The sequence below is a fragment of the Eptatretus burgeri genome, chromosome 6 (genome assembly GCF_056783735.1).
Source record: "Eptatretus burgeri isolate ZD-2024b chromosome 6, Ebu_testis_v1, whole genome shotgun sequence".
NCBI lineage: Eukaryota > Metazoa > Chordata > Myxini > Myxiniformes > Myxinidae > Eptatretus > Eptatretus burgeri.
In genome coordinates, this window is record NC_140966.1 from 37,434,270 (window position 1) to 37,459,244 (window position 24,975).

The window sequence follows — 24,975 nt, forward strand, 5'->3', positions numbered from 1 at the left end:
CACTGTATAGCTACAAATCCCCACCCTGGCCACCAAAGTGCAGCTGATAGCATGGATTCAATGGCATTTTGATTTTGTACTAATACACCCCCCCCCCCTACCAAACCTCTCCTGAACATGGAACAATACTGATTCATAAAGCTAGCCAGAAGGCCAAAGTGCATGGTCTTAAAAGTTGTATTTATTATTCCTGACTCGATAGCTTCATCAGTTGTTGGTTAGACTGAAGTAGAAATCGATATAGATGAAGGTAGACATCACATCAGCAGCACAAAAATTAAAAACTTGTGTAAGGAGGAGGGCAAGTGGGGGCAGTAGGGGGTTAAAGCTAATGTCGACATCATGGATGCAAAGGGGCTCAAACATTAAAATAAAACCTTTTTGGTAAAGGTCTGAAGAAGCAAAGGTGGAAATAGAAAGAAGTTATAAATGAAGGAAAGAGGAAATAAGAAAATGAAGGTAAATATGAATGCGTTTTCAGCTCCTGAGAATGAAATTCTAAGCAAGGAGGAGAGAGAGAGAGAGAGAGAGAGAGAGAGAGAGAGAGAGAGAGAGAGAGAGAGAGAGAGAGAGAGAGAGAGAGAGAGAGAGAGAGAGAGAGAGAGATAGAGATAGAGATAGAGATAGAGATAGAGATAGAGATAGAGAGAGAGATAGAGATAGAGATAGAGATAGAGATAGAGATAGAGATAGAGATAGATACACAGAGATGATACAGGAACACGACGACGGGATAATGAAAGATACGAAGGAGGGAGAAGGCGGCGAAGAGGGAGGAGAGGCGGTTGGGAGGTCGGGAGGGGAAGCATAGACGAGCGAGGGACACGGAGCTACAAAGCGAGACGAGCATGGCTTGTAAATGTTCGTCCTTTTTATCCTTCAGAGTTTCGTACGCGGCAGCAGGAGCCGCGGCTGCCCTGCTCGGCTTCTGGACCGGCGGACAGGCCCGGGGACACGGACAAGGGCGGGGGGAGAGGCGACAAGAGGGCACGGAACGACTGGACGGCGGGGGCGCCGCGCTTGTTGCGGCAAGCTGTGTGTACGCCAAGGTGGGCGCGCATCGCGGTCTCTGCGCGTCTCCGGCTACAATGGTTCGTGTGTGTGTGTGTGTGTGTGTGTGTGTGTGTGTGTGTGTGTGTGTGTGTGTGTGTGTGTGTGTGTGTGTGTGTGTGTGTGTGTGTGTGTGTGTGTGTGTGTGTCGGCCCCAGGATTGCTGAGGAGAGCGTGATGAGAGCGTGGGACTGTACCATGTCCGATAAATAAATAAATAACACCATGCTGGAGCGGTGCCAGCAGGGCGTGCTGCATTGTGAAGTACGTCCTTTATGGTTTCCTCTGATACCTTCGGTTGTTCTTCTTTAACGGGCACAATTATCCATTCCCACGTTCTTGTACATTTGCCCCGGGGGATGTTTTTGGCCCAAGTGTTTCACAAACAGGCTTGCGAGGCGCCCGATGCTCAACCAAGTAAATTTGTGCCGGCGATAGCTCGCCGACTCTTCACGAAGGACACCGTGGCGTCTTTAATGTCCGGAGCCGCGATGCACAGTTTAACGTCCATCTGACGTATAGTACCACACTGATGAATCACCCCGCCTGTGAACGCGATGATAACACTTTATAGCTGGGTCGGAATTCGAACCTCGGCTGGACAGCTTGCACACGAGTCGGCGTACTTCTTGCCCATCCTGCCAGCCATTTCCCTGATATTACGGGTCCAGGCTCAATATTTCAAACACCACTATGTGCTCCGCATTTGACTCTGTTCATCAAATTCCCTTTCTCTTCCACGAGGTCCTCCATGAACCTGGACTTTGTGAACCCACTTCACCCCTTCCTTCTGCCTCATTTCTCACGCGGTGGGAGGAAACCTCATTTCAGGTTCACCATGTAAAACACATGTCACCAAAGTCCTTTCTTTCTTATTTTTCGGTTCTCTTCTGGATGAATTCTTGCTGACGCTTTCCACTCATTGTCATCTTCCATGCAGGTACTGTCTGTATGTACAATGACGTCATTAACAATAGCCAGGATAAATGATTCGTCGTTGCTGTACAAAGAACTGGGGTGCTCTTCAATCATTGTTTGTACATGTGCAAGATATTCGAGCACTTTACGGGGTGCTTCGATGATCCAAAGAGTTTGTTGAGATGTTCTTTTGGCAGGTCGTCATGCCTCCTTTGGCTCACCTCCACCTGAAGGATCAACACCTGGTTGACATGTGCATTTGTTGAATGGCGTTCTCGATGAAATTATCAATATTTGTGGTCAACAAAGTGGTTTAGGAAACGGATTTTCACATCATGACATATTCTTCCAATCCCTCCCCCATCACACGTTTCCTCACACATTAGGGTGCAGATGGTGGCCGTGTACGCGCACCCGCACCGGCCCGGCTCTCGGCTCGTGAGCAACGATTCCTGCAGTTTGCCTCTGTGCGTGTGCGAGAGCAACTCTACCTCACTCCCAGAGACTTTCTCCTGTCCATCAGCCAGGGTGAACCCCAAGGTGTGCCGGAAGCAGCTCCAATCAATATATATACAACTTTAACGATCGGTGACAGAAAAACTTAATACACTGTGTCAATTATTTGCCAAGGAGTTCGTTGGACTCATTTGGCATTTTGCACCAACATCACGATGCCATCTGCCTAATTTCAGGTTATTGTTTTGTATTTCAGTGGAAAGAGACCAAATCAGAATAATTTCTGAGCAGGTAAGTAAACACAGCTGCCAGGTGCGTTCAGACCGATACATTAAAACCTGTATTTGTGTTATCATCCCTATTTCCTTGTAAAATTGCCTGCGTGAACAGGGGGAATGCAGTGATGGATGCCCGTTAAAGTTATTTTTTGAAAAGCCCATTCTTCTGTGGTAGTTTAACCGCTTCAGCCATTTTTATGAAATTGCAAAGATTTAATCTGAATCGCTTGCATTTTCTACCATCACATCTGGTTCCGATGTTAAACTTCCAGTTGGTGGACTCATCGCTCTTGCAGCAGAACCTGATAAATGCTTGTACTTAGTTGTTTTTTTGTATTCCTTGTCATGTTTTCATGAAAGGTGTGATGTACGTATTTGATTTATGAAGGTTGAAGTGGTGTTAGTAGCAGCTTAAGATGGAGCGAGTGCAGGGAGTGGTGGGGGCGTACTGAGTGCGGGCCATGGTGGGAATGTAGCAATTGCCTACAGTGATGAGGATGTAACGAGTGCAGGCAGTGTGGAGGCATACCAAATGCAGACAAGCATGGGGTTGGAGTGAGTGCAGGCAGAGGTGGGGTTGCAGTGAATGCAGGCAGGAGAGGAGTTGAAGTGAGTGCAGTCAGGGGTGGGATTGGAGTGAGTGCTTGGAGGGATGGGATTGGAGTGAGTGCAGGCAGGGGAAGGGTTTGAGAGAGTTCAGACATCGGTGGGATTGGAGTGAGTGCTTGGAGGGATGGGATTGGAGTGAGTGCTGACAAGGGTGAAGGTGGGGTGGAGATAGGTAGGAATGAGGTCAGGAAGATTTTTTTTTTAACTTGTGACAAAACTATTAAATATCGAAACTTTATTCTGCAAGGAGGACCATAGACATAGAGTTGTGTGTTGTTTCGAAGGAGGGGGAGTAAGGGATTAATTAAGGAAGGTCAAATTGCATCGTGTTGAGTTGAGCCAGGAAGACATTGCCTATGATACATATAGGAAATTGTAGAGGGAAAGTTTACCTGGAGGATTTAAAAATAGGTTCAGGATATTGGGTAGCCAAGTGAAAGCAAAGGGTTTTTAGGTAATATTTCTGGTATTTTTCTGACAAGAGGAAAGGGAATATTGTATAGTTCATGAATAGAATGACAGATGTCAACATATGGTGGAAGAATGATATGGACAAAGAGGTTTTGTGTTTTAGAAAGCAATGGAAATAACATTGGGGGAAAAGGGAGTGTTTCTGGAATGATTTTTTTTGTATACTCATGTGAGAGCGAACACACAACGCACAGCAAGGGGTCATGAGACAAGAAGGGCTGGAGTAGGAAGGACAAAACAGTGGGGAACAGAGACATTAGGAAATCTGTGGAAGGGAGAGGGATGTGGCGGGGAACATGGGTAATACAAGATGGACATTGCAGGGACTTTCAGGAAGGAAAGCAGGGAATTTGAAGGAGGTGGGCTTGGGTGGATTATCGGGGGAAGAAAAGATCCAGGATTTGGATGGGGGATGATAAGAGGTGGTGGCGAACAGCTGTTTTGAAGGCCTGGAGGGAAGAATGGGATTGAACAGAGTGAGGGAGTTTATTCCAAAGGTGGGGAAAAAGAGGAATGAAAGAGTGAAGGTGAGCAGCGATTCGTGATTTTGGTAGTTTTACCAGAAGGGGGTTGTTGGCGGACCTTGAGTGCCCTGCGGAAATGTGGTGGGGACAAATCGCAGAGGGAGCGGGGGGGGCGAGGCTGGAGAGGAGACGGTAGAAGACAGAAAGACCACCGACCAGCCTGCGGTGAGAGAGTGAGAGGCCCAAAGACAGCCTCATTGCGGGAGATGCCAATGATCCGAAATGCCTTGGTTTCCACAGCGTGAAGCCGAGAAAGGTGGGAGGCAGGAGCACCAGCCCAGAGGGGAGAGCAGTACTCCATCAGGCTGCGGACAAAAGCTTTGTAAGTGGTCAGGAGCTCAGGTGGGCCGAGGAAGGACTTTGCACAACGGAGGATTCCCAGACGGCGACTGGCTTTGGAGGCGAGGTTTGAAATTGCCATAGGCTAAACAGAAAGGGGCAGCAAGGTTTGCATTGGGAATTGAGGAGTGAATGAAGGTGTTTTTAGGCTAGAGGAGTGTCGAGAGGCTATAAATGAAGGAAATTCCACCAACAATGTGACTGATAAGGTCAGGCAGCAAAAAATAATTTCAGGAAAGGAAAAGTTAAAAAATATTGTCGTGTCAGATGGGTCCGTTAATGCAGATCTCTCTGAGCTGGATGGTTGAAAACCATCAGCAGATCCCGAAACGGTGTTAAAGATACCGCGTTCACTTATTTCTAAGATTCCCCAAGGATCACCCAAACGAAGCCAAACCTGGTGGTGAAATGTGTGGGAGGAAAAAGGTGGGAAAACTTTTTTTTCAAATTGCAATGGGGTTTATTATGAGAGGATACTGGAATAAGGGTAGACAAGATGCTATGAATAAATCCACGGGATGAACCAAGCAGTCGACAGATGCAAGTAGGGAGGAAGGACACTCAAACTTATCTACAGAAGAGAAACAGCTTAAATTAAGCCTACCCCCCTAATGACGCCGATTACCAGACTTGCACACGAAACAATATGCCCGGTGTTTGCTTAATGGTTCGGGTGACTGGCTTGGGATCCTAGGGTCCTGAGTTCAAATCCTGCTCTTCCGTTGAATTAATACCAGGTGGGGTTCACTCAGCCTGTCATCCTTCCGAAGTCGGCAAAATGAGTACCGGCTTGTTGGGATGAATGAACCATTCAAGTATCCTGCGTTGGCGTGGTGACCCATCCAGGATTGTGCCCAACAGCCCAGGAGACTACTTCGGCAGCATCGTTTCTCTGTACAGAGTATGGTCGCAATGGATGGATGGATGGACATGAACCAATGGGGCAGGTGAGGCCTTGATTGAAGCAAGCACGAAGCTGGTGGTGTGCAAGGGTGACAATGGTTGTGGCTGCAGTGTAGTGATAGGCGTGCGAAGGTGATACAGGGGCGATGTCCTCCCAACTCTTCTCACAGCCCTGCGTGGCCAGCGAAGGAAGCAGAGAGAGTGCACGCACACGTGTGCACAACAGTTTTTATTACCTTCTGCGACTGCCTGTGGCTGGTCCCTATTGGCTCTTCCACAAGATGGGGGCAGCACTTCCCACAGCATCCATTCCCCCCCCCCCTCATGTGGGACCTTTCCACAGCAAGCGAGGCTGCCAATCCTGCGGCCCTTTGTGAGCCCTCTGCAGAACTGCCATGTCTATTCATGGTGCTTTGAAAGCATCCATACCACTTGTAAAGAACATTTTATAATGCTGTTTCTGTGCCTTTGTTAAATGCCCAAGTCCTCCACCTGGCCTCACCTTGTTTTACAGGTTTTACACATTCAATGCTACCCTGTCTTTTAAAGATACCACTCATTGCCTTCGCAGTGCACGTTTTATAAGATGACTTACTCTGACAATTTCCCTCTTACAAGAGTTATCTAACCTATATGGAAACATGGACCATACTATTCTAACCACAATCTGGCTAAGGACCCCCTCTCCCTTTCCATGTAAGAATATTTTAAACTAACACCAAGAGCTTTGTAAATAATAAGATGGAAACTGTGGAAAACCAAGTCCTTCAAAATCAGTGCCATCTCCTGCATTGAAGCTGAGTCTCTGGGCCTATCACTTTCACATCACAGACAAGTCTCTATCTTCTACCACCTCCTTTTCTGGTCCTGCACCGTCTGCCCTCAGAGTTATCTGCCCCACTACCCCCCTCGCAAGTTTCTGCAGGACAGATGCAGTCTGTCAGTAACCCCATTCTGGTGAAACACTCAAAATCCAGACTCACTGCACACCTCCAATCATTAATTCCTCTTTTTTTTTTCTCATCTATGGAATCAACTTCCTCAGTCACTTTGATCTCATTCTTCCCAGGGTCTATAACAAACAGGGTTCTAAACTTGCACCTTGGTGTCAGCTCATTGAAACCATGGTGCCGGCTATTAGAATTAAGGTATAGACTCCCATTTGTGTTCGCATAGCTTACAGCACTTTTCTACCCTGTATTATGAACCTGTGAACATATCACCATGGTGATGTCTGTGCCTGCCCCATTGTTTTCATCCCCACTCCTCCATGTCCATTCTTCTCTGTCCTCTCTCCCCGTCTTTCCACCCCCAATTAATTTAAGTTGATAAACTTGTTGGATTGCATGCATGTGGTGTTGATTTCGTGCAGGATTTATGGTTCAAATTGACTCTTACATTAGACTTCCTTTGAGTATCTTTGTGTATCTCAAAGGAAGAAAATGGTTGTTTTATTCTAATTTCCACAACATCAAGGTTCATGGAAGAGTGATGCGACAGAGGTTTAAAAAAAAAATAAAAAAAAGGCAATGCACAGACAGTGGCCAAACAAGCAGAGGAATAAATTAACTGGAAAAGAGAAAAGGGGGAAACACAGCAACAGACCAGAATGAGACTCAGAAGGGAATGCAGTCTGAATAAGGACACATTTCTCATCTCGATCATACATGGCGTGTCACCAATGTGGCACAATTACTGCTGGTGTGGAAGATCATGATCACTGAAATATTATCCTGAACTTTGTGTTGATTGGATCTTTCAGTCGAGCCCTTTTTCATCTCATTCGCATAAGGGTCTCGGCTGACGTTCCACAACATGGTTGTGGATGCTCATTACTCGTTTATTTATTTATATATCACCTTTTCAAATAGATTTTTATCCAAGTTATAAAAATGGCAACTAACCAAATGTCTCTAGCCTGCTGCCTCTCAGCAGTCAAAGTAATCTTTAGCCTGTTTGAAAACAACTGGTTTTACAGTAAATGAGACCAGAAAAGTAAGAGCAGCTATCCTTCAGATTCATGGAAACCAGGCCAGATGGTTGACTTCCCATTCCATGTTACTTTGCAGCCATAGGGCATCTTCTCTGCTCTGAGAGACTGTCTTCGGAAGCAGAGCATATAGCTGCTCTGACAATGTCTTGTTCAACAGTTTTGTGAAATTTTTAATGAAAATTTGTTGAAGTAAGTCCCTGTCGTGTAGGGACCTGAAAGTCCCTGTAGTGTCCATCTTGTTGACCGTGTAACCCCGAGCCAATCCCTCTCCCTTCCACAGATCTCCTCGTATCTCTGTTCCCCACTGCTTTTTCCTTCCCTCTCTTTTTTTTCCTCTTATCTCCTGCTTCCTTTGTTGTACATTCTATGTGTTAGCTCTCATAGGAGCCTCGACAGTGTATACCAAAAAAATAAATAAAGTAATGTACTTGCGTGTTCAGTTCAACCCCTTCACTTGCATTTTTGTGCTGGTATGGTGCAAGCCCAATTTTGAGCTCAGCTTGAGCTGAGAAAAGCTTTCAAACAAATAGAGCCAAAGCTAGTGTTTCTTTCTGGTAAATCTTTTCCTGGAAATTCCTGGAAAATTGCAGAAATAAATTTGGGATTCCTGCATTTTCCTGTTTTCTTTTTTTTGTTTTTTTGTTCGGACTCAGAAAATTTGGGCTTGAACCATCACTAGTGGCAAGTGTAGATGTGCTTGAGCTTGTGTAGTGTGCTCTGTGCACCTCCTTTCCCATCATGAAGGAAAGACTCATCAACTTGTACTTTATGGCCTTCAAAGCCATCCCACAACCAAGTTGACTGAACAAGAAATGTGTGTAATGGGAAAAGCTTCATACAAAGTTGCATGACTATCGGATGAAAAATGTGGCCAGCATTCCAAAAAGTCTGTTTTCTGCAGGCATGGGATGCAGGGAGTTTCACATACCAGGAATAGCCTGGTGTTGGCTCAGTGGTTAGGGTGGCGGCTTGGGATCCTTGGGTCCTGAGTTCAAGCCCCGTCGGCCGCTGAATTAATACACCAGGGGGTTGACTTAGCCTGTCATCCTTCCGAGGTCGGCGAAATGAGTACCAGTTCCAGTGTGTGTTCTGGTAGAGGGGCACTGCATCAGCTTTATTGCTTTATTGTAAAGAGTTTCCGCTGTCGTACAATAATGTGAATGGTACCGTTGGAAAGGTAATAATCCATTTACTTGATGGAAAGCTAATAATCGACTTATTTGGAACAAAAATTTGGTCCTTTAATCACAAGCTTGCCTGTTTTAAAAGCCCGTGTTTCCGGGATTGAGGAAGAAGACGTGGGACCACAAGCTTTAATGTTGCGATCCCAATGGTAACATCTATTATTCTATGACAGCAGGAACCCTCTACAAGGACACGGAGGAGCACACAAAACGAAATGTAGAAATACTTTTTGAAACAATACAAAAATATATGAAGGTATCGACACGGAAGGAGCACACAAACAACAACCACAGCTATCACGACAACAATGACTACTTGTTATAAAAGTTTCTTTTTCGTGTGTTTTCCTTCATTTTGCATCCTTATTGACAGTCACAGATACATATGCAATACATTTGTGAAGTACAACAAGCTGACTTTTGATTAAACCCATCATTAAAGCGATGGGTTTGTGCGTCGAGTTCATGTTAAAGGAAACCTATGTCACCAAATGATATTATCCTGCACGTGGTAAATGCACATCTTCATCTTTGGGTCTTAGAAAACTTCTGAAAATTATTACAAACTTGAATAATATCATCATAGAGATTTAAATGTAATGTTAAAAAAAAACAACTAGATATAATCTAAAATCTTGGCTCGGTATTGTGATTCTGTCTTTTCAGAGGTCAACCACAGAAATCTTTGCAAAGGCAGTGACCCTGAACAAAAGTACTTACAAATGTTAAACCAACAGAACTTCTCTCATTGATCTCAGTTTTATGACTTTTTATTATTGCAGGAAGCTGAAGAGATGCTTTCCTACACACCCCCAATTTGGAAGAATTCATCGCGCTTGTTCCGAAACCTTGAACACGATGGTGAGAGGTCCTTTGTGAGTTTCTTTTTTTGAACTCTGAAAATAATAGCAGAAGTGAGAAGTCCCTTTGGCAACACAAGATGGTGCTTTTGTTTGATGGAAAAATGAATAACTTATTTATAGACTGTGTCAGTGAGTGGTTTCTCGTATGTAATCTGGGTGGGTTGGACCATCGTCTCAAATGTTGGCAGTATAAGTGTCAGAGGCAGATCGACAGAATGGGTGGTTGCACTTATGGATGGATGTGTGTAAGGCAGGAACATCGATAAATAAACATAGTGGCAAAATGATGCATTTTGAGCATGGCTTTGATCTCCTGATTATTTTCACCTTTATTTTACTCATTTAAAGTTAACCCTTTGAACATGAGTGGCCGTTTTGCCGACCGCTATTCAAGCCTCCATATACCTGAGCAGCCGGATTTTTCTCTAGGAGTCTCGGGAGCCCAGGGTGGGAGAACCAAAAGCCCAAGGATCTCAGGGTTGAAAGGGTTAAGTTAGTTTTGTTTCATCACAAATTACAAATCGTTTCTGTCTTCAAAAGTCTTAAATCTGGTGAGTTTTAACAGCAAACAACACACTTAGTGTACTAATTGGGCTTAGTGAGAGAAAAAAAATTCAATGAGAAAACCTTTTTTCAAAGACTAGCAGGGATACCCAGCGTTGCCTGGTCTATTTTTTGTTGGGGCCTAAAACACTTGTTTTAATCTCCCCCGGTGATCTCCCCTGGCCTAAAATCTCCCCCACCCATTGTTCTCTTCCTCATTCCTCAACCTTCATTGTCCTTGAAACCTCATTCCCAAACCTTCATTTTCCAACTCTGTATTCAAACCTCATTCCCAAACCCTCACTTTCCGCCACCCTTACTTGAACTGCCATTCTCAAATCCTTATTATCCGACACCTGGACTCGAACCCCTGTTCTCATACTTTTCTCAAACACACATTCTCAAACCACATCACCTTACCAGTCTTTTGACCGCATAATCGCCACTTTAGCATTGTCATAATCATGGTTCTTCACCGTTCCAGCATCCCAGTCAAATCGGATTAAAAGAGGTGCTTCCTGAAATGCGGTAGCCAAGCCGAAGGCTCCAGTTCAACCATGGCTGCCAACACCATTCATGCCAGCAAGAGCTGGTTTAAGAAATTCAAAAGAAGATTCACCCTCCATGTAAAATTACTAGAGGAAGCAGCATTGGCCGACCATGATGCTGTGAAAAACTACCTACCACAGCTCATGACAGGAATCGAGGGGAAGGGGTTTATGCCGGAGCAGGTATTTCATACTGACGAGATGGGATTATTCTGGAAGAGGACGCCACCTCATACCTGCCTCTCCAAGAAAGGAAGATCAACTCTGGGGTTCAAGGTAAGGTGTTTAAAGGTCCTTACCCTTCTCCTATGTGGCATTGCTGCAGATGTCTTTGTCGTAAAGCTACGGCTGCCTTTCTGATGGCTAAATCGTCCTTCCTGCTCCCCCTTAACCCGATCCTCAATGACTGCTCCCCGCTCACCCTTCCCGAGCTCCCCACTCTCCACTCTAACAGCATCATCATGATCCCGAGCTATGTCTTGTGGTTTCTATTTATGGAAGAGTACTGTGCGAGTACATAATATGTTTACCCTCACCCACCTCGCTGTTTTGGAATAAATTACAAGGTAAAAGTCTTGTGTTTTTGTTTAATTAACCTCCGCCATCAAAGATCGGAGGTCACTGTTTTCACCCCTTTCTGTTTGTTTGTTTGTGAACAGTATTACGGAAAAACTCCTTGACGGATTTCGACGAAACATGGTGGGGGGGGGGGTTAGGTATGGTCCAAGGATCATGCCATTAGATATTGGACTTTGTCCCCCCCCCCCCCCCAAAAAAAAATTTTTTTTTTTTTTTGCATTTCTACATGTTTTAAGTGATTTCCAAATCCCCCCCCCCCCCAAAAAAAAATGTTGGAGAAAAGAACTATAACTCTGTCAGCACGGTTGACATCATATTTAATGAATAAGATATAAGGTTCACTTGAGTGACCCAGCAGTATTGGCGGCGGAGGTTTTGCACTCTCCCGAGTGCTCCCCCTCTAGTTTACACTGTATTTGTTGTATTTACATGCTTTTTATCTTGCCAAAACAAAGTTTTTGCAAGATATGTTAGTCAGCTTGTATGTTTTTTTTTTTTTTGTCTGTAATCACGTATACAAAATTCTGCAGAGCACAGTTATCATTGGAAATTTTTGTAACTTCGCATATCAGAGGCCTATAGAGGTCCCTTTCAGCGCATAAAATTTTGAAGGTCAAGGTCAAAGGTCAAGGTCACTTTGTCGCAAATCAGGAGAGTCGACGAAACCCTTATTTTTTAGTAATTTTGATCGGATCGTCTTCAAACTTCATGGGAATGTAGTTCATGGTCTGGCGCTCAGCTGATTAATTTTTGGTGGCGATTGGCCTTGACCTTCATGGTTAGCGCCTAAGGTCAAACATATTTGACCCCAAGGTCAAATTTTCAAGTTTTAGGAACCATATCTTGTAGTACCTCAAATTGAACAGCTCGATGAGTGCTTTCTAGATATGTCAAGTTTGAGACATTATGACGTCATTTGGTGACGTTATGAGGCAAACGCATATTTTTCATGGTTACTCTGTAGAACGATTCTCATCGGAATCTCTCATAGGCAGATATTCCTCAAGGAGTCGCTCCTGGTGGATAGCAGCTCTGTTCACCTCAGTGTGACCTTAAATAAGTCACACGTGGTCACCTTTTGGCAAGATACGGGTCTGACATTGGTTTATTATCTTGCCAAAACGAAGTTTTTGCAAGATATGTTAGTCAGCGTGTATGTTTTTTTTTGTTGTTGTTTGTTTTTTTTGTTTTTTTATTTGTCTGTAATCACGTATAAAAAAATTCTGCAGAGCACAGTTATCATCGGAAATTTTTGTAACTTCGCATATCAGAGGCCTATAGAGGTCCCTTTCAGTGCACAAAATTTTGAAGGTCAAGGTCAAAGGTCAAGGTCACTTTGGCACAAATCAGGGGAGTCGATGAAACCATTATTTTTTGAGTAATTTTGATTGGATCGTCTTCAAACTTCAGGGGAATATAGTTCATGGTCTGGCGCTCAGCTGATTAATTTTTGGTGGCGATTGGCCTTGACCTTCATATGGTTTTATTTTTTTTTTTGGTCTGTAATCACGTATAAATCACTCTGCAGAGCACAGTTGTTATTGGAAATTTTTGTAACTTCGCATATCAGAGGCCTATAGAGGTCCCTTTCAGCGCATAAAATTTTGAAGGTCAAGGTCAAAGGTCAAGGTCACTTTGTCGCAAATCAGGGGAGTCGACGAAACCCTTGTTTTTTTAGTAATTTTGATCGGATCGTCTTCAAACTTCATGGGAATATAGTTCATGGTCTGGCGCTCAGCTGATTAATTTTTGGTGGCGATTGGCATTGACCTTCATGGTTAGCGCCTCAGGTCAAACATATTTGACCCCAAGGTCAAATTTTCAAGTTTTAGGAACCATATCGTGTAGTACCTCAAATTGAACACCTCGATGAGTGCTTTCTAGATATGTCAAGTTTGAGACATTATGACGTCATTTGGTGACGTTATGAGGCAAACGCATATTTTTCATGGTTACTCTGTAGAACGATTCTCATCGGAATCTCTCGTAGGCAGATATTCCTCAAGGAGTCGCTCCTGGTGGATAGCAGCTCTGTTCACCTCAGTGTGACCTTAAAGAAGTCATACGTGGTTACCTTTTGGCAAGATACGTGTCACCCTGCGGGTGACATTGGTTTATTTCAATGTTAACATGCTATATATGTATATTTACGTGTTTATTTCAATTGTAATGTGTTTATTTCTGGCTGCCTTAGATCTTCCTTGATATTTTCTCAAAGTCCACATACCAAATCCCCCCTCGTCCCGTCGGCCCTTGGTTTCCACGATCACAATTTTAACTATCACGGCATTTTCCTGGACCCTCACCCCCACGATATTTGAGGATTTACTGTAAACATTGTTGTGAAAAATTCTTAGCCATTTTCCATTTTTCTACTCTGACGCATTAGGAAACTGAGTTTCTTGTGGACTGAGTTTGTCATAAATCTACGGTACATATTATTTTGAAGACCCTCATACCAAAATAGCAGTAACTATGAAATCAGATCATCATCTTCACATTCTGAAGAGCTACTCATGGAATAGGGTTAAAAAAAAAACAAAAAACAGCCAATCTGTGGTTTCAACAAGATGGATCAGCCCAAAAAATCTCAGCCCCACTCCACCCTTCCAACCCTCACAATCGGCCTTTGGTGGTAGGTTTTTTTTTGGTCCGCAAGTGAATTTAAGTTGATAAACTGTTAGACTTAATTAATATATTGTTGATGTTGTAGAGGCTTGATAGGCCGAATGGCCTCCTGCGTCCAAGTTCCTTGTGTGTCTTTATTCTTGTGAATCTTGGACATCCTTTTTGGCTGACGTTGTGTACATTATTTTTTATATGTGTGGAACGTTGCAATGAAGCAAATAATGCTTGTTGCCTTGAAGTATTTTTCTCCCTGGTTAAGGCTCCAGCATAGTAGCATTAATTATACACCTACTAGTGTGCCATCCACTGTACAGTGCATATTTAAACATTTCCTGACTTCCCCTTCCCGCATTGTACTAAATTATAAGTTATCTTTTTCAATGATCAGGATGTTAAAGGTATTTCAATAACAATATTTAATTTCCATTTTTTTTCAGGTTTAATCTCCTACACAGAGTACATCTTTCTTCAATGCATACTTACAAGTGAGAATTGGATCAAGGATTTTTTTTTTATACATGGTGTTTCAAAAGAAACAGTGCAGTAGAAACTTAACAACTCTTGTGCAAAAATATAGGTCTTTCATAGAAAAGTGTTTATTGTCAAATACAACAAAGACATGGTGGGTATCTCACCTGAGTGAACCAATGATACCTGCAAGTAAACAAGTATACATTTTATTTATAAGATTAACAAACACATGAAACATAAGTATTTCGTTCAGTGCACTGTTACTTTTGAAAAACCTGTACAATGGTTTAGGCTCATGGAGGAGTTAAATGACAAATGTCAGCAGGTTTCCAGACTACCAAAGGGTATGGGGGAGGAGGGGTTGGTGGTGTGGTGGGTAAGAGGCAGGATGCATACATGAGGAAGAAGGGAAGAATAACACGAAAACAATGGCCCAGAGTGGAACAGAATGGGGAAATAAATGAGTGTGTAGAAAAGATGATGAATGTGTATGGGCTGTTTTTTAATTGATGTTTATATGGCACTGACTTGTATATGCTGGGATCCTAAATTCTAAATTGTTAGATGACGTCCGTGGTTTTAAATGGGTGCTATGAGTTGCTTAATTAGTGTTGTAAAGAATGAATAGATTTGTCGTTTTTGAATTGAGCAAAATTGTTTTCAAGTCAATCAGCTGCCTTCACGTCATCAAATGAAAACGACCGAGAAGAAAAGTGTGAATGTATTTAACCCTGTAATCTTGCTACATTTTCAAAAGCTTATTTGTACCCCTTATAAAAAAATGTTCGGTATCATGATTGCTTCAGCCATTTTACTTCTATTTTTAGTTTTCTACATGTGTATCTCATCACTGACAAGCAAACTTTTACAAAAAAATTTCACTTTAAATGAAACAGGAAAGATTATATTTAGCACAAGGTAAGAAAGATGTTATTGAAATACAGAGGTGGATGATATGCCTGAAAACCAGGTCAACTGTATCACTGATTTTACCCTTCTTGTGTACGCTATCCTAACGTAGAATTTATTATGCTTTGGTCTGTGTTCTAGAACCGCGTGCAGGTTTCAAACTGGCCTTTGATATGCTGGATACAGATGGGAACAAACGAATCGACAAAAAGGAATTCTTGGTGGTACAACTGCTTTTGTGGGGCAGGGATTTGTTACTGAGTTAATGGAAATAATAATGATGAAATGTTTGATAGGTGGTCCTTATGTAAATAGTTATTCTATTTTTGGTGGGGTGGGAGGGGGTGAGGTTGGTGTGGGTGAAGTGCAGAGTTGGGTTGATGTTGTAATTAATTTGAACATAAATTTTGGAAACTAGCACAAGCCCACGGTGTAAAAAAAAAGGGGGGGAGGAAGCCTTTTATTCTTGCACTTGTTGAAAGAGCTCAAATATGGGAGGTTATATATTTCTTTACAGGAAATAATTTTTTTTGGGGGGGAGCAATTGAGGCAATGGTCTGTTGCCTATACACTGCCTGGGTTCAATTATTCTTGTCTGATTGAAAATAACATAATTTTCTCAGGTTTGGATTTGAAGCAACTTTTACATAATATTTATTTCTCTCTGAGGAGCGTTTCCGTGTTTCAGAGTGGGACAGACAGACAGACAGAAAGCATTAGCCTATCATAAATATACGAGTATAAAAGCCCGTCTAAAATGATGAGTTGGAATTATTTTCTTCAAAATATTTAAGGAAACTGGAAGATATGATGTTTCGTAAAAACACTACATGTACAAATGTGATCCTATTTTCTTTATCTTCTGAGACGTTTCATTTCGACGGTACAGCTTCGTGAACGTGTCAAAGTCTGAAGCCTCAGCCTAGTGTCAGGTGTGCTTATATCTTCTTTATTTGTTGGACATCCGAAGGACATAAACGAACACTCGTTTTACTCTGTGCATGTTGCACATCATGTGCAGCGAATTTCACCTCCCTGTGCCTTGTATTTTTTGTTATTTCTTTAAACGTTTCTGTTCACCACCCTTGAAGCCTGCTTACAAGTCATTTCCAATAGAAGAGACATAATTACTCTTTTATGAAAAATGTTTTATCGAGTTTTTTTATGCTGAAAATAGATCGCAGTGAAATACAGTCAAGTTAAAAGATTGGCCTTTAGAGGGTGAAGGGGGACAGACAAAACACAAATACACAAACACACAAATCCACACTGTGTTTTATATAGGTAGATTGTTGTTTGTAGGTGATATTTGAAATGACAGGCATAAAAAGATGCACAAAGGAGAGTTTCAGGTGTGGATTTGTTCGTAGTCACATGCTATGAACAGTATAGCAATGAATCTGAACCTTAGGTGGCTAAATCACAAATTATGTTAAATTAAAGTTTAATTTTTGCTGAAGCCATGGACATCATATTTTGGGTCTGTGCTCCTATTGGGCCCAAGTAAAAACATTAGTGTAGAAAGTAATGATAGCTCTTGGATTGTTCACATCGCAGAAATAAACTGTAGTAGAGAGAAAAGCGGTGAAAATGTTATATTCTCTTTGGTTAGGCTGCTCAACACCAGTCATAACACTTTCTTGATGTTCCAACTTCATTCGAGCTGGTGAGAATCCTTTTGATGTCTTGTGATAGGCCATTAAACAAGTTGTGTCACAATGAGAGGCATGATTGTAACATCAGTCTTTTTTTGTGATTGTGAACAGCTTGAAGAAATATTCCGTAAAAAGAATGAGAAACGTCCATTACCTGAGGGGGATGAAGAATCTGCTCACCTGGTAAGTTTTGAAAGCATGGGAAGGAAGAGAGAGAGAAAAAAGAATGGGGTTACAAAGTTGGATCATGAAAGATTCATCAGGATGTGCCTTTTCCCCCACAGTTACTATAACATTTATTTCATTAAAATAGTGTTCTTTGTTGTTTGTTTTTTTTTAACAAAATTGAAAATGTTTCATTATTTTCCTATTTCACCTGATTTCTAATCTTTCCTTTCGATTTTGTCCCCTTTTCTTTGTTCCTTGTGAACCTATATCTTTGCTGTTATTCTGTACCTTACAACCCAATTCTTCACAATTTTCTTTGTTGTGGAGACGAGGACCCATTGAATCATTTAGAGTTCGTTACCACGCTTGTGAACAGCGATTTTTCAACATGATCTGATTAATTTGGACCCAAGGAACAAGAATCTGAAGGTAACTGAAACAGCTGACCCCTCTAATTGTCAGTGGAGGTCAATTAGTGGGTCAACAGGGGTTCAATTTCAAATTGCTATAAACGTCGTCACATTTGGTACCAAAATAAATAGAGTGGGAAGAGAAACACTTCAGTCCAATTTTGACTAGTTTTACTAAAGTTTGATCTAATTTTAAAATCAGAAAGTGTAATTAGGTCATTTATTCAACATCAGGAAAGCTGGGCATGTTGAATATCAAAATGAATGTTTTGACAAGACAAATGATTTAGACACATAACTGGATGTTTTATTGCATTCCACAGCAAAATAAAGGAGTTTAAAAGAGAAATACATGATTGGAAAATTACAAGATTGCCTTTTTCTCAGAAATACATGATTAGAAAACTAAAAGGTTGTAGAAGTACAACATTGTAGAAGATTGAGCTTACGGGCTCAGAGGTGTCATGAATCTGTGCAGGAACATTTACATAGTTTGGTACACACTAAACCTTCCTTCTTACATTTGCATGGAACTTTGCAAAGCTTTCGACAGGCACACTTGATCTTTAGCTGAAACACTTCAAGGGCTGTGCCTTTGGATGTCGAAATTGGGAAAAGGTATCCGTTTTCTTCAAGCCATCCAAAGGAACAGGGGGTCATCATCTGGACGAGATGCCAGATGGTTGGTGGCCCAGATTGATGCCCGGTAGAGCATCCATTGAACATGAAGATGCCACGCATCCTGTGTTGATGGAATCCGTTCCACATCCTGATTCTTCTGGCTGAACATGTTGAAGCGCAGGGTGTTAACTTTCGCAGTTTACGATGTTGGATCGTAGAGGTGGCACAGGAAGTATTCAATAATCCCTCGTTCATCTTCCTCTAAAGACTGGAAGGGGCTTCGGTATACTTTTGCAAGTACCTCTGTTACTTCAGGATATTTCTTCCATGTTTTCCACCAAAGTCATTTGCCTTTTTTCTTCAATCCGGCGATTGTGTCACATCCTGACGCATCATGGAACAAGATTAAGGCAGTGCATCTCTCCAGACCCAGTTGCTCACCAAAAGCGTTCACGTGGAGGAATCGATAATTTCTACCACTCCCCAAATAGGATCCAAAGACCAACTGCAGGATTTTCTGATAGTAAATGCTGGAACTGCCCTATGATAATGACAGACATCAGTATCTCCTGATTGAACTAGAATGGTGTCACAAGTTTGAAGTACATCTACAAAGTGCACAATTATTCTTGCATTTGACTCTTCATGATTTGACAGTTCCATTATGTAATTTCCAGGCCAAATGTGCATGACAGGGTTCTTTAACACGATGTAGAGATACTTCTTGTCAGGATAAAAGTGGTTTTTCTTGACTACATTTGATTAAATACTCAAAAAGTTCTGCTTTCTTGGAAAAATCTGTGAGAGACTGACTACATTTCTTTGGTCCATTAGGAACATTTGCCGAACCGCTTGCTCATTGTCATGTACATTCTCAGCCATCTTAGTTCTTGTGGTCCCTTTATGTTTTTTTCAAAACATCGGTCCCACATGATTTCGAGCCGACTGCACGATTTTGGCTTGCACCGTAGGTGAGGATTGAATACAATGGAGGTATCGTCGTTAAAAGTCGAACATGTTGGCTTGGGTGCATGGTGTGAATAAGAGCACCGCCATCAATAATGAGTGCATCATAGCTGGAAGGTGGAACGTGACTGCTCTCGTCTTCCTCTAGATTCCGAACTGCTTCCTCAATGATACAGTGGCAGAGTTCAACCTTGTTGTTAGTAGTCACCATCACAGGAGGGGGGATTGCAGATTTATGCTCGAAGAAAAGAGGCTAATTTCCTTGCCATGCGTGCAAATAGAGAAAGAGTCGACTAAACAGCGATGTTTGATCTTTGAAGAGAGTCAGAGATTCTTTTTGGTTGCTGTCTTCCATTGCTTATTAGGTTTTATAAAGATCAGGTTATTTCATTTGATTGGGACTTACAATTCACATGTTCATTTTTCCAAAACAGAAGTCTTGTAGTCTTCGCATTGTGCTAAATTATAGGACACTTGATCTATTGATCGGAACTTTGCTTGAAACTGTTATCAAAGATATCGAGTTTATGAAAGATACTTCTCTGGGACAGATGACAGCTGCCCTCACAAGAACCATAGCGTCTCCTTCAGCATCATTGTTAATAGCTTCTGAGACATGATCTCATTTTTTGGAGGTAATCAAATGAACTCGACGGGGGGAACCTAGCTATTCTTTGAAGTCAGGAATCCTAGAATTTCATTCTTGAGATGAGTTGGATCGATCAGTGGAGCAGTCTCTTCCATATTTGATTTGATACCTGTCCATTAATTCATCAAATCATACCTGGAGAAGACAGTTATCCCGTTTGCTATCACCTCTTCAATTTTGCTCACCGGTTCCTTCTTCGCTATATGATTTGTGATGAAAACAGTGACTTTGGAATCTTACTGTCAGTGAAATAATGGTATGTTGTGTCGCAATCACGGTCATACTGCATATTCAGAGAAATGGCATCAACCTCCACCATAAAGTAGTTTATGGATGGTTTTGGATGAAATTTAGTGGACAGGTTGGGTGTGGGACAAGGACAAATTGAGTTGATTTTCGTGAAGATCCAGATCAGGATCCTATAATTTTTAAGTGATTCCTCACCATCGAAAGATGGGGCCAAAAACGATATAAGCATGATATTTCAAAACGTTGTGGATGAGTTATGACAAAACTTGGTGAATGAGTTGGGTAGGTGGCATGAACAAACCGATTAGATTTTGGTTAAGGTCCGGATGCAGATCCACCCCATCAGTAGGATACAAAAGGTAAACTTAAAGTAAGTAAACTTACCGGTCCAGACGGCATCAGCCCACGTGTCCTAAAAACCTGCTCTTCTGCTCTTGCTCACCCTCTCTCTGTTCTATTCACCCTCTCATTTGCTCAAGGTCATCTGCCATCTGCTTGGAAATCAGCAAACATCACTGCCCTGCATAAAAAAGGTGCAAACACAGATCCCTGCAACTACAGACCAATCAGCCTTCTCCCAATCATCAGCAAGGTTATGGAATCCATCATCACTTCAGACATTAAATCCTTCCTCTTCTCTAATGGCTTGATTTCTGATCATCAATTTGGTTTCAGACCAGGTCACTCTACCCTGGATATGTTGCTTCTGCTCTCCCATCAATGGATGGAGGTCCTCGATGCCGGACAGGAAATCCGAGTTGTATCCCTGGACATATCACGTGCTTTTGACACAGTCTGGCACCCTGCCCTACTCACCAAACTCTCTTCCCATGGTATTCAAGGCCATCTCCACTCATGGCTCGCAGACTTCCTCTCCTGTCGCAGTCAACGTGTGGCCCTAAATGGAGTTCTTTCATCCCCTCTTCCTGTCCAGGCTGGAGTTCCACAAGGTAGCGTTCTGGACCCTGTTCTTTTTCTGGTTTTCATCAATGATCTCTCCGACTCTCTGGAAAATCCTCTATATCTCTTTGCTGATGACTCCACCCTCTGCCGGACCATCAGCCATCCCTCAGACCGGCAAACAGCAGCTTCTTCGCTCACTGCAGATCTGGGTAAAATCACAAACTGGTCCAACACGTGGAACATGTCTTTCAATCTGGACAAATCTCACACTCTCACTATGTCTCTCTGAAAGGACCATTTTGACCCCCCCCATACACTTTCTCAACAATCCTCTGGAAGAAGTCCTTTCTTTCAAGCTTCTAGGTCTCACTATCTGCCATGAACTTTCCTGGGAAAACCACATTTCAAACCTCGCCTCCAAAGCCAGTCACCGAATGGGAATCCTCCATCGTGCAAAGTCCTTCCTCGGCCCACCTGAGCTCCTGGCCACTCACAAAGCTTTCGACCACAGCCTGATGGAGTACTGCTCTCCCCTCTGGCCTGGTGCTCCTGCCTCCCACTTTTCTCGGCTTCACGCTGTGGAAACTAAGGCATTTCAGATCATTGGCATCTCCCGCAATGAGGCTGAGTCTTTGGGCCTCTCACTCTCTCACCGCAGGCTGGTCGGTAGTCTCTCTGTCTTCTACCGTCGCCTCTCCAGCCTCGCTACCCCCCCCCATCTGCTCTCTCTGCGATTTGTCCCCCACCACATTTCTGCAGGGCACTCAAGGTCCGCCAACAACCTCCTTGTGATAAAACTACCAAAATCACGAATCACTGCTCACCTTCTCTTTCATTCCTCTTTTTTTCCCGCCTTTGGAATAAACTCCCTCACTCTATTCAATCCCATTCTTCCCTCCAGGCCTTCAAAACAGCTGTTCACCACCACCTCTTATCATCCACCATCCAAATCCTCGATCTTTTCTACCCCCGATAATCCACCCAAGCCCACCTCCTTCAAATTCCCTGCTTTCCTTCCTCAAAGTCCCTGCAATGTCCATCTTGTATTCCTCATGTTCCCCGCCCCCATCCCTCTCCCTTCCACAGATCTCCTAATGTCTCTGTTCCCCACTGTTTTGTCCTTCCCACTCCCGGCCCTCTTGTCTCATGCCCCCCTTGCTGTGTGTTGTGTGTTAGTTCTCACACGAGCCTCGACAAGGTATACAAAAAAAACCAAAAACATCCTGGTGGAGGTATGTGGTCCACCGAGTGCGTTCTAGTTTGTCTTGCTTTTGGCTTCTGTCTTTTGTAGTTTGTTGGCCGATAATTGCCTCTGGCATGATGCATGCCATGATGCCCTTTTCTCTTTTCACAGTTCGGGATATTCAGTGTCAAATTTCACTTGCATTACACCCAACATCTTGAATCATTGTGCTGGTGTCAAAAGTCCTGATATGTGGACACGTGAGCGGAATCATTGCTTGAGAGGGGACGGTGAACTTTCTCCCCAATGTCTCTTTCACAGATAACACACAGAGTCCAATGCATTGTCTGAAAACAGAGAAATAGACATTAGGGAAAACAGGCTTTGCACAAAATTGCTTTGTAAAAAAAAAAGGTATTTCATCATAGTTTATATTAATACAGTATGTTTAATTATATCTCATTTATTTTGTTATGTAATGTGATGAAACATCTAGTTATGTGTTTAAATAATTTGTCTTATCAATACATTCATTTTGATACCAACACGCCTAGATTTACTGATGTTGAAAAATTGACCTAATTACCGATTCTGACCTTAAAAATAAGTCAAATTTGAGCAAAACTATTCAAAAATTGGACTAAAGTGTTTGTCTTCTCACAGTTTTTATTTTGATACCAAAGATGATGAGGTTGATACCAATTTGAAATTTGACCTCTGGTTGACCCAATACTTGACTTCCCCCTAACCCGTAGATGGGTCAGCTGTTTAGGTAAACTTCAGATTCGTGTTCGTTGGGTCAAAATTAATAGGACCATCTTGAAAAATTCCCTTTCACAAGCGTGGTAGTGATCTCTGGTGTCCTCATCCCCACTATTACACATTAAACTGATCATCCTGCCTTTCCCTGCTATTTCCTTTCCTGTTTTATATACCTTCCTATGTTTGGTTTTCTACATCTGATTATTTTCCATTTTCTATTCCTGTCTTTTTCTCCTGTCCCCTTTCCACTTGTGTCTGGTGCTGCAGTGTTTGAAGTTGTACGGATACCGGCATCCCAACATGAGAGATGTACGTATAATTTGAGCAGTTTTTCACCAATTTAATCCGATACCACAGACCTGCCTACCTTTATGGATTCTCCATCATTTTTACGCAAATCATGATGGAATTATGCAGAAATGGGGGAAAAAAACTAAAAAGTTATTGAAATTGGATGAAACAGCAGTGAATTTATACAAGTTCCCTTACAAGGTGTTACCAATTAATAATTGTTTGGCCATGCTCTGTCCTTTTTAAATCCTGGGTGTCAAGCAAGGAAGCAGCACGTACCATTTTAAAAGTCTTTCTTGGTATGACTCAGCCAGGGTTTAGAACCACTGACGGCCAACTTCCCAGACTCCAAGAGAACACTCAAACCATTATGCCACCGAGTCTGCCTTTTTAAATCATCGATTGGTACAAGTTTGGTTTTACTCCTGGTCAGTGGTAAAATTCAGCTAAAAGCTCAGTATTGAAAACCCAATTGTCCCACTTGTGGTGCTGTGGTGGTACGTGTAGCTGTGCCTATGTAGAAGTCAATTCTGGAATTTGGTGAAATGTCACCATGTCGAGCAAACATTTTCACAAGGAAGAACACCATTCCATGATCAAATTACAGGTAGACAAGGGGAGGGCAGGTGCACATGCTATGCTTGATTGCCTTTTTGAGTGCCAGACTTTTGAACCAACCAACTTATCCAACCAAGATATTCTCGTTTTGTGCTTTTCATTAATTTTCTTAAATTTGTAGAACTTGTTTTTCGCTTGGAAATTGTGGGTAACGTTGTGGGGGAAAAAAAAAAATCTGATTTAATGCAATTTATTTCCAGGCTATGATGCAACAAAAGGTGAAAATTTTGAAAGGGGGTGGAGGCTTTCTATCGGCACTGTAGGCCCACTCAATTTTGAGATGTCTTGTTAACAGACTTACACAAAGACCAGAAAAAGTAAACAAGTTTGAAGAAACTTGGAAAAGAAGGAAAGATTAATCAAATCAGGAAGATTGTCGAAGCAAGTTGATCAGGGCTGTACTTTGAGTTAGAATGTGATATGAATTTAGATATTGGTGAAACATGTTGCAAGAGCTGTTTGTTCAGTTTTGTTTTTGCACTGAAAGACCATGGCTAACCTGGGTGATGTTTATCATTACAAAGCACTCATGGCTGCTCTTAGGCACTGTAACTCCAATGACTGACAAACTAGACTGACTGTTTTTCTTTATCTCTTTTTTCTAAAGCAATAACCTGAAAAAACCGAGACATAAGTAGGAAGTTGTTTACACCTGAGATATTGTGGCATATTAGGCTTGTCTGCTTTTGTATGAAAAGTTATTTTATTTTAATGAATGGGAACCTCCTGGAAAGAACAAAGATGGAGAGCCATTTAATATGGGTTGGTTTGTTTAGTAGGTATTTCCATCTGAACCAATGGCTTATGATGCTGTGATCTTAGGTTCAAATCCCATATGTACATGTCAATTTTATACAAATGTCCTTTTAATTTTATTCGAATTGAAATGGCATTGGGATTTGTGTACCTGGAGAAGGCCTGCGACACTGTACTGGGAGAGATGGTGATGGCGACACTGATGTGGATGGGATTGCCAGAAGCAGAAGTTATGTTGGTGGAAGGGATGTACAAGGGAATGAGGGAAGAGTTTTGGTTGGTCTGAGGGTGTCTGAGGAGTTCAGTGTGAACATCAGTTTGAGGCAGGGAAGCACTCTCAGCTCACTCATATTTATCATGGTGATGGAGCTGGTAAGCAGGAAGGTAAACAGGAGGGGTAGTATGGGGAAGATGTTGCATGCAGACGATCTGCTTGTTGTGGTACAGAGTAGGCGGGAGATGCAAGAAGTGCTGTGGA

General features: G+C 42.4%; 1 protein-coding gene across 5 annotated transcripts in view; it reads left to right on the forward strand.

Annotated features, from left to right (window-relative positions):
* Window positions 1-631: 631 nt before the first annotated feature.
* LOC147024560 (calcium uptake protein 3, mitochondrial-like) overlaps window positions 632-24,975 on the forward strand; it is a 41,009-nt gene continuing 16,665 nt past the window's right edge. Inside the window, exons 1-9 of one of the 5 annotated variants that reach the window (XR_015059083.1) lie at window positions 632-792; window positions 884-1,091; window positions 2,355-2,508; window positions 2,681-2,715; window positions 9,508-9,586; window positions 14,324-14,371; window positions 15,408-15,490; window positions 17,033-17,104; window positions 23,100-23,141. Coding sequence is in view for 4 of the 5 variants with exons in the window: in XM_085884599.1 (XP_085740725.1) it covers window positions 710-792; window positions 884-1,091; window positions 2,355-2,508; window positions 2,681-2,715; window positions 9,508-9,586; window positions 14,324-14,371; window positions 15,408-15,490; window positions 17,033-17,104; window positions 23,100-23,141 (804 nt within the window). In the remaining variant the exon portion in view is untranslated. The other 4 variants (XM_085884599.1, XM_085884596.1, XM_085884597.1 and 1 more) reach the window with 4 other exon arrangements.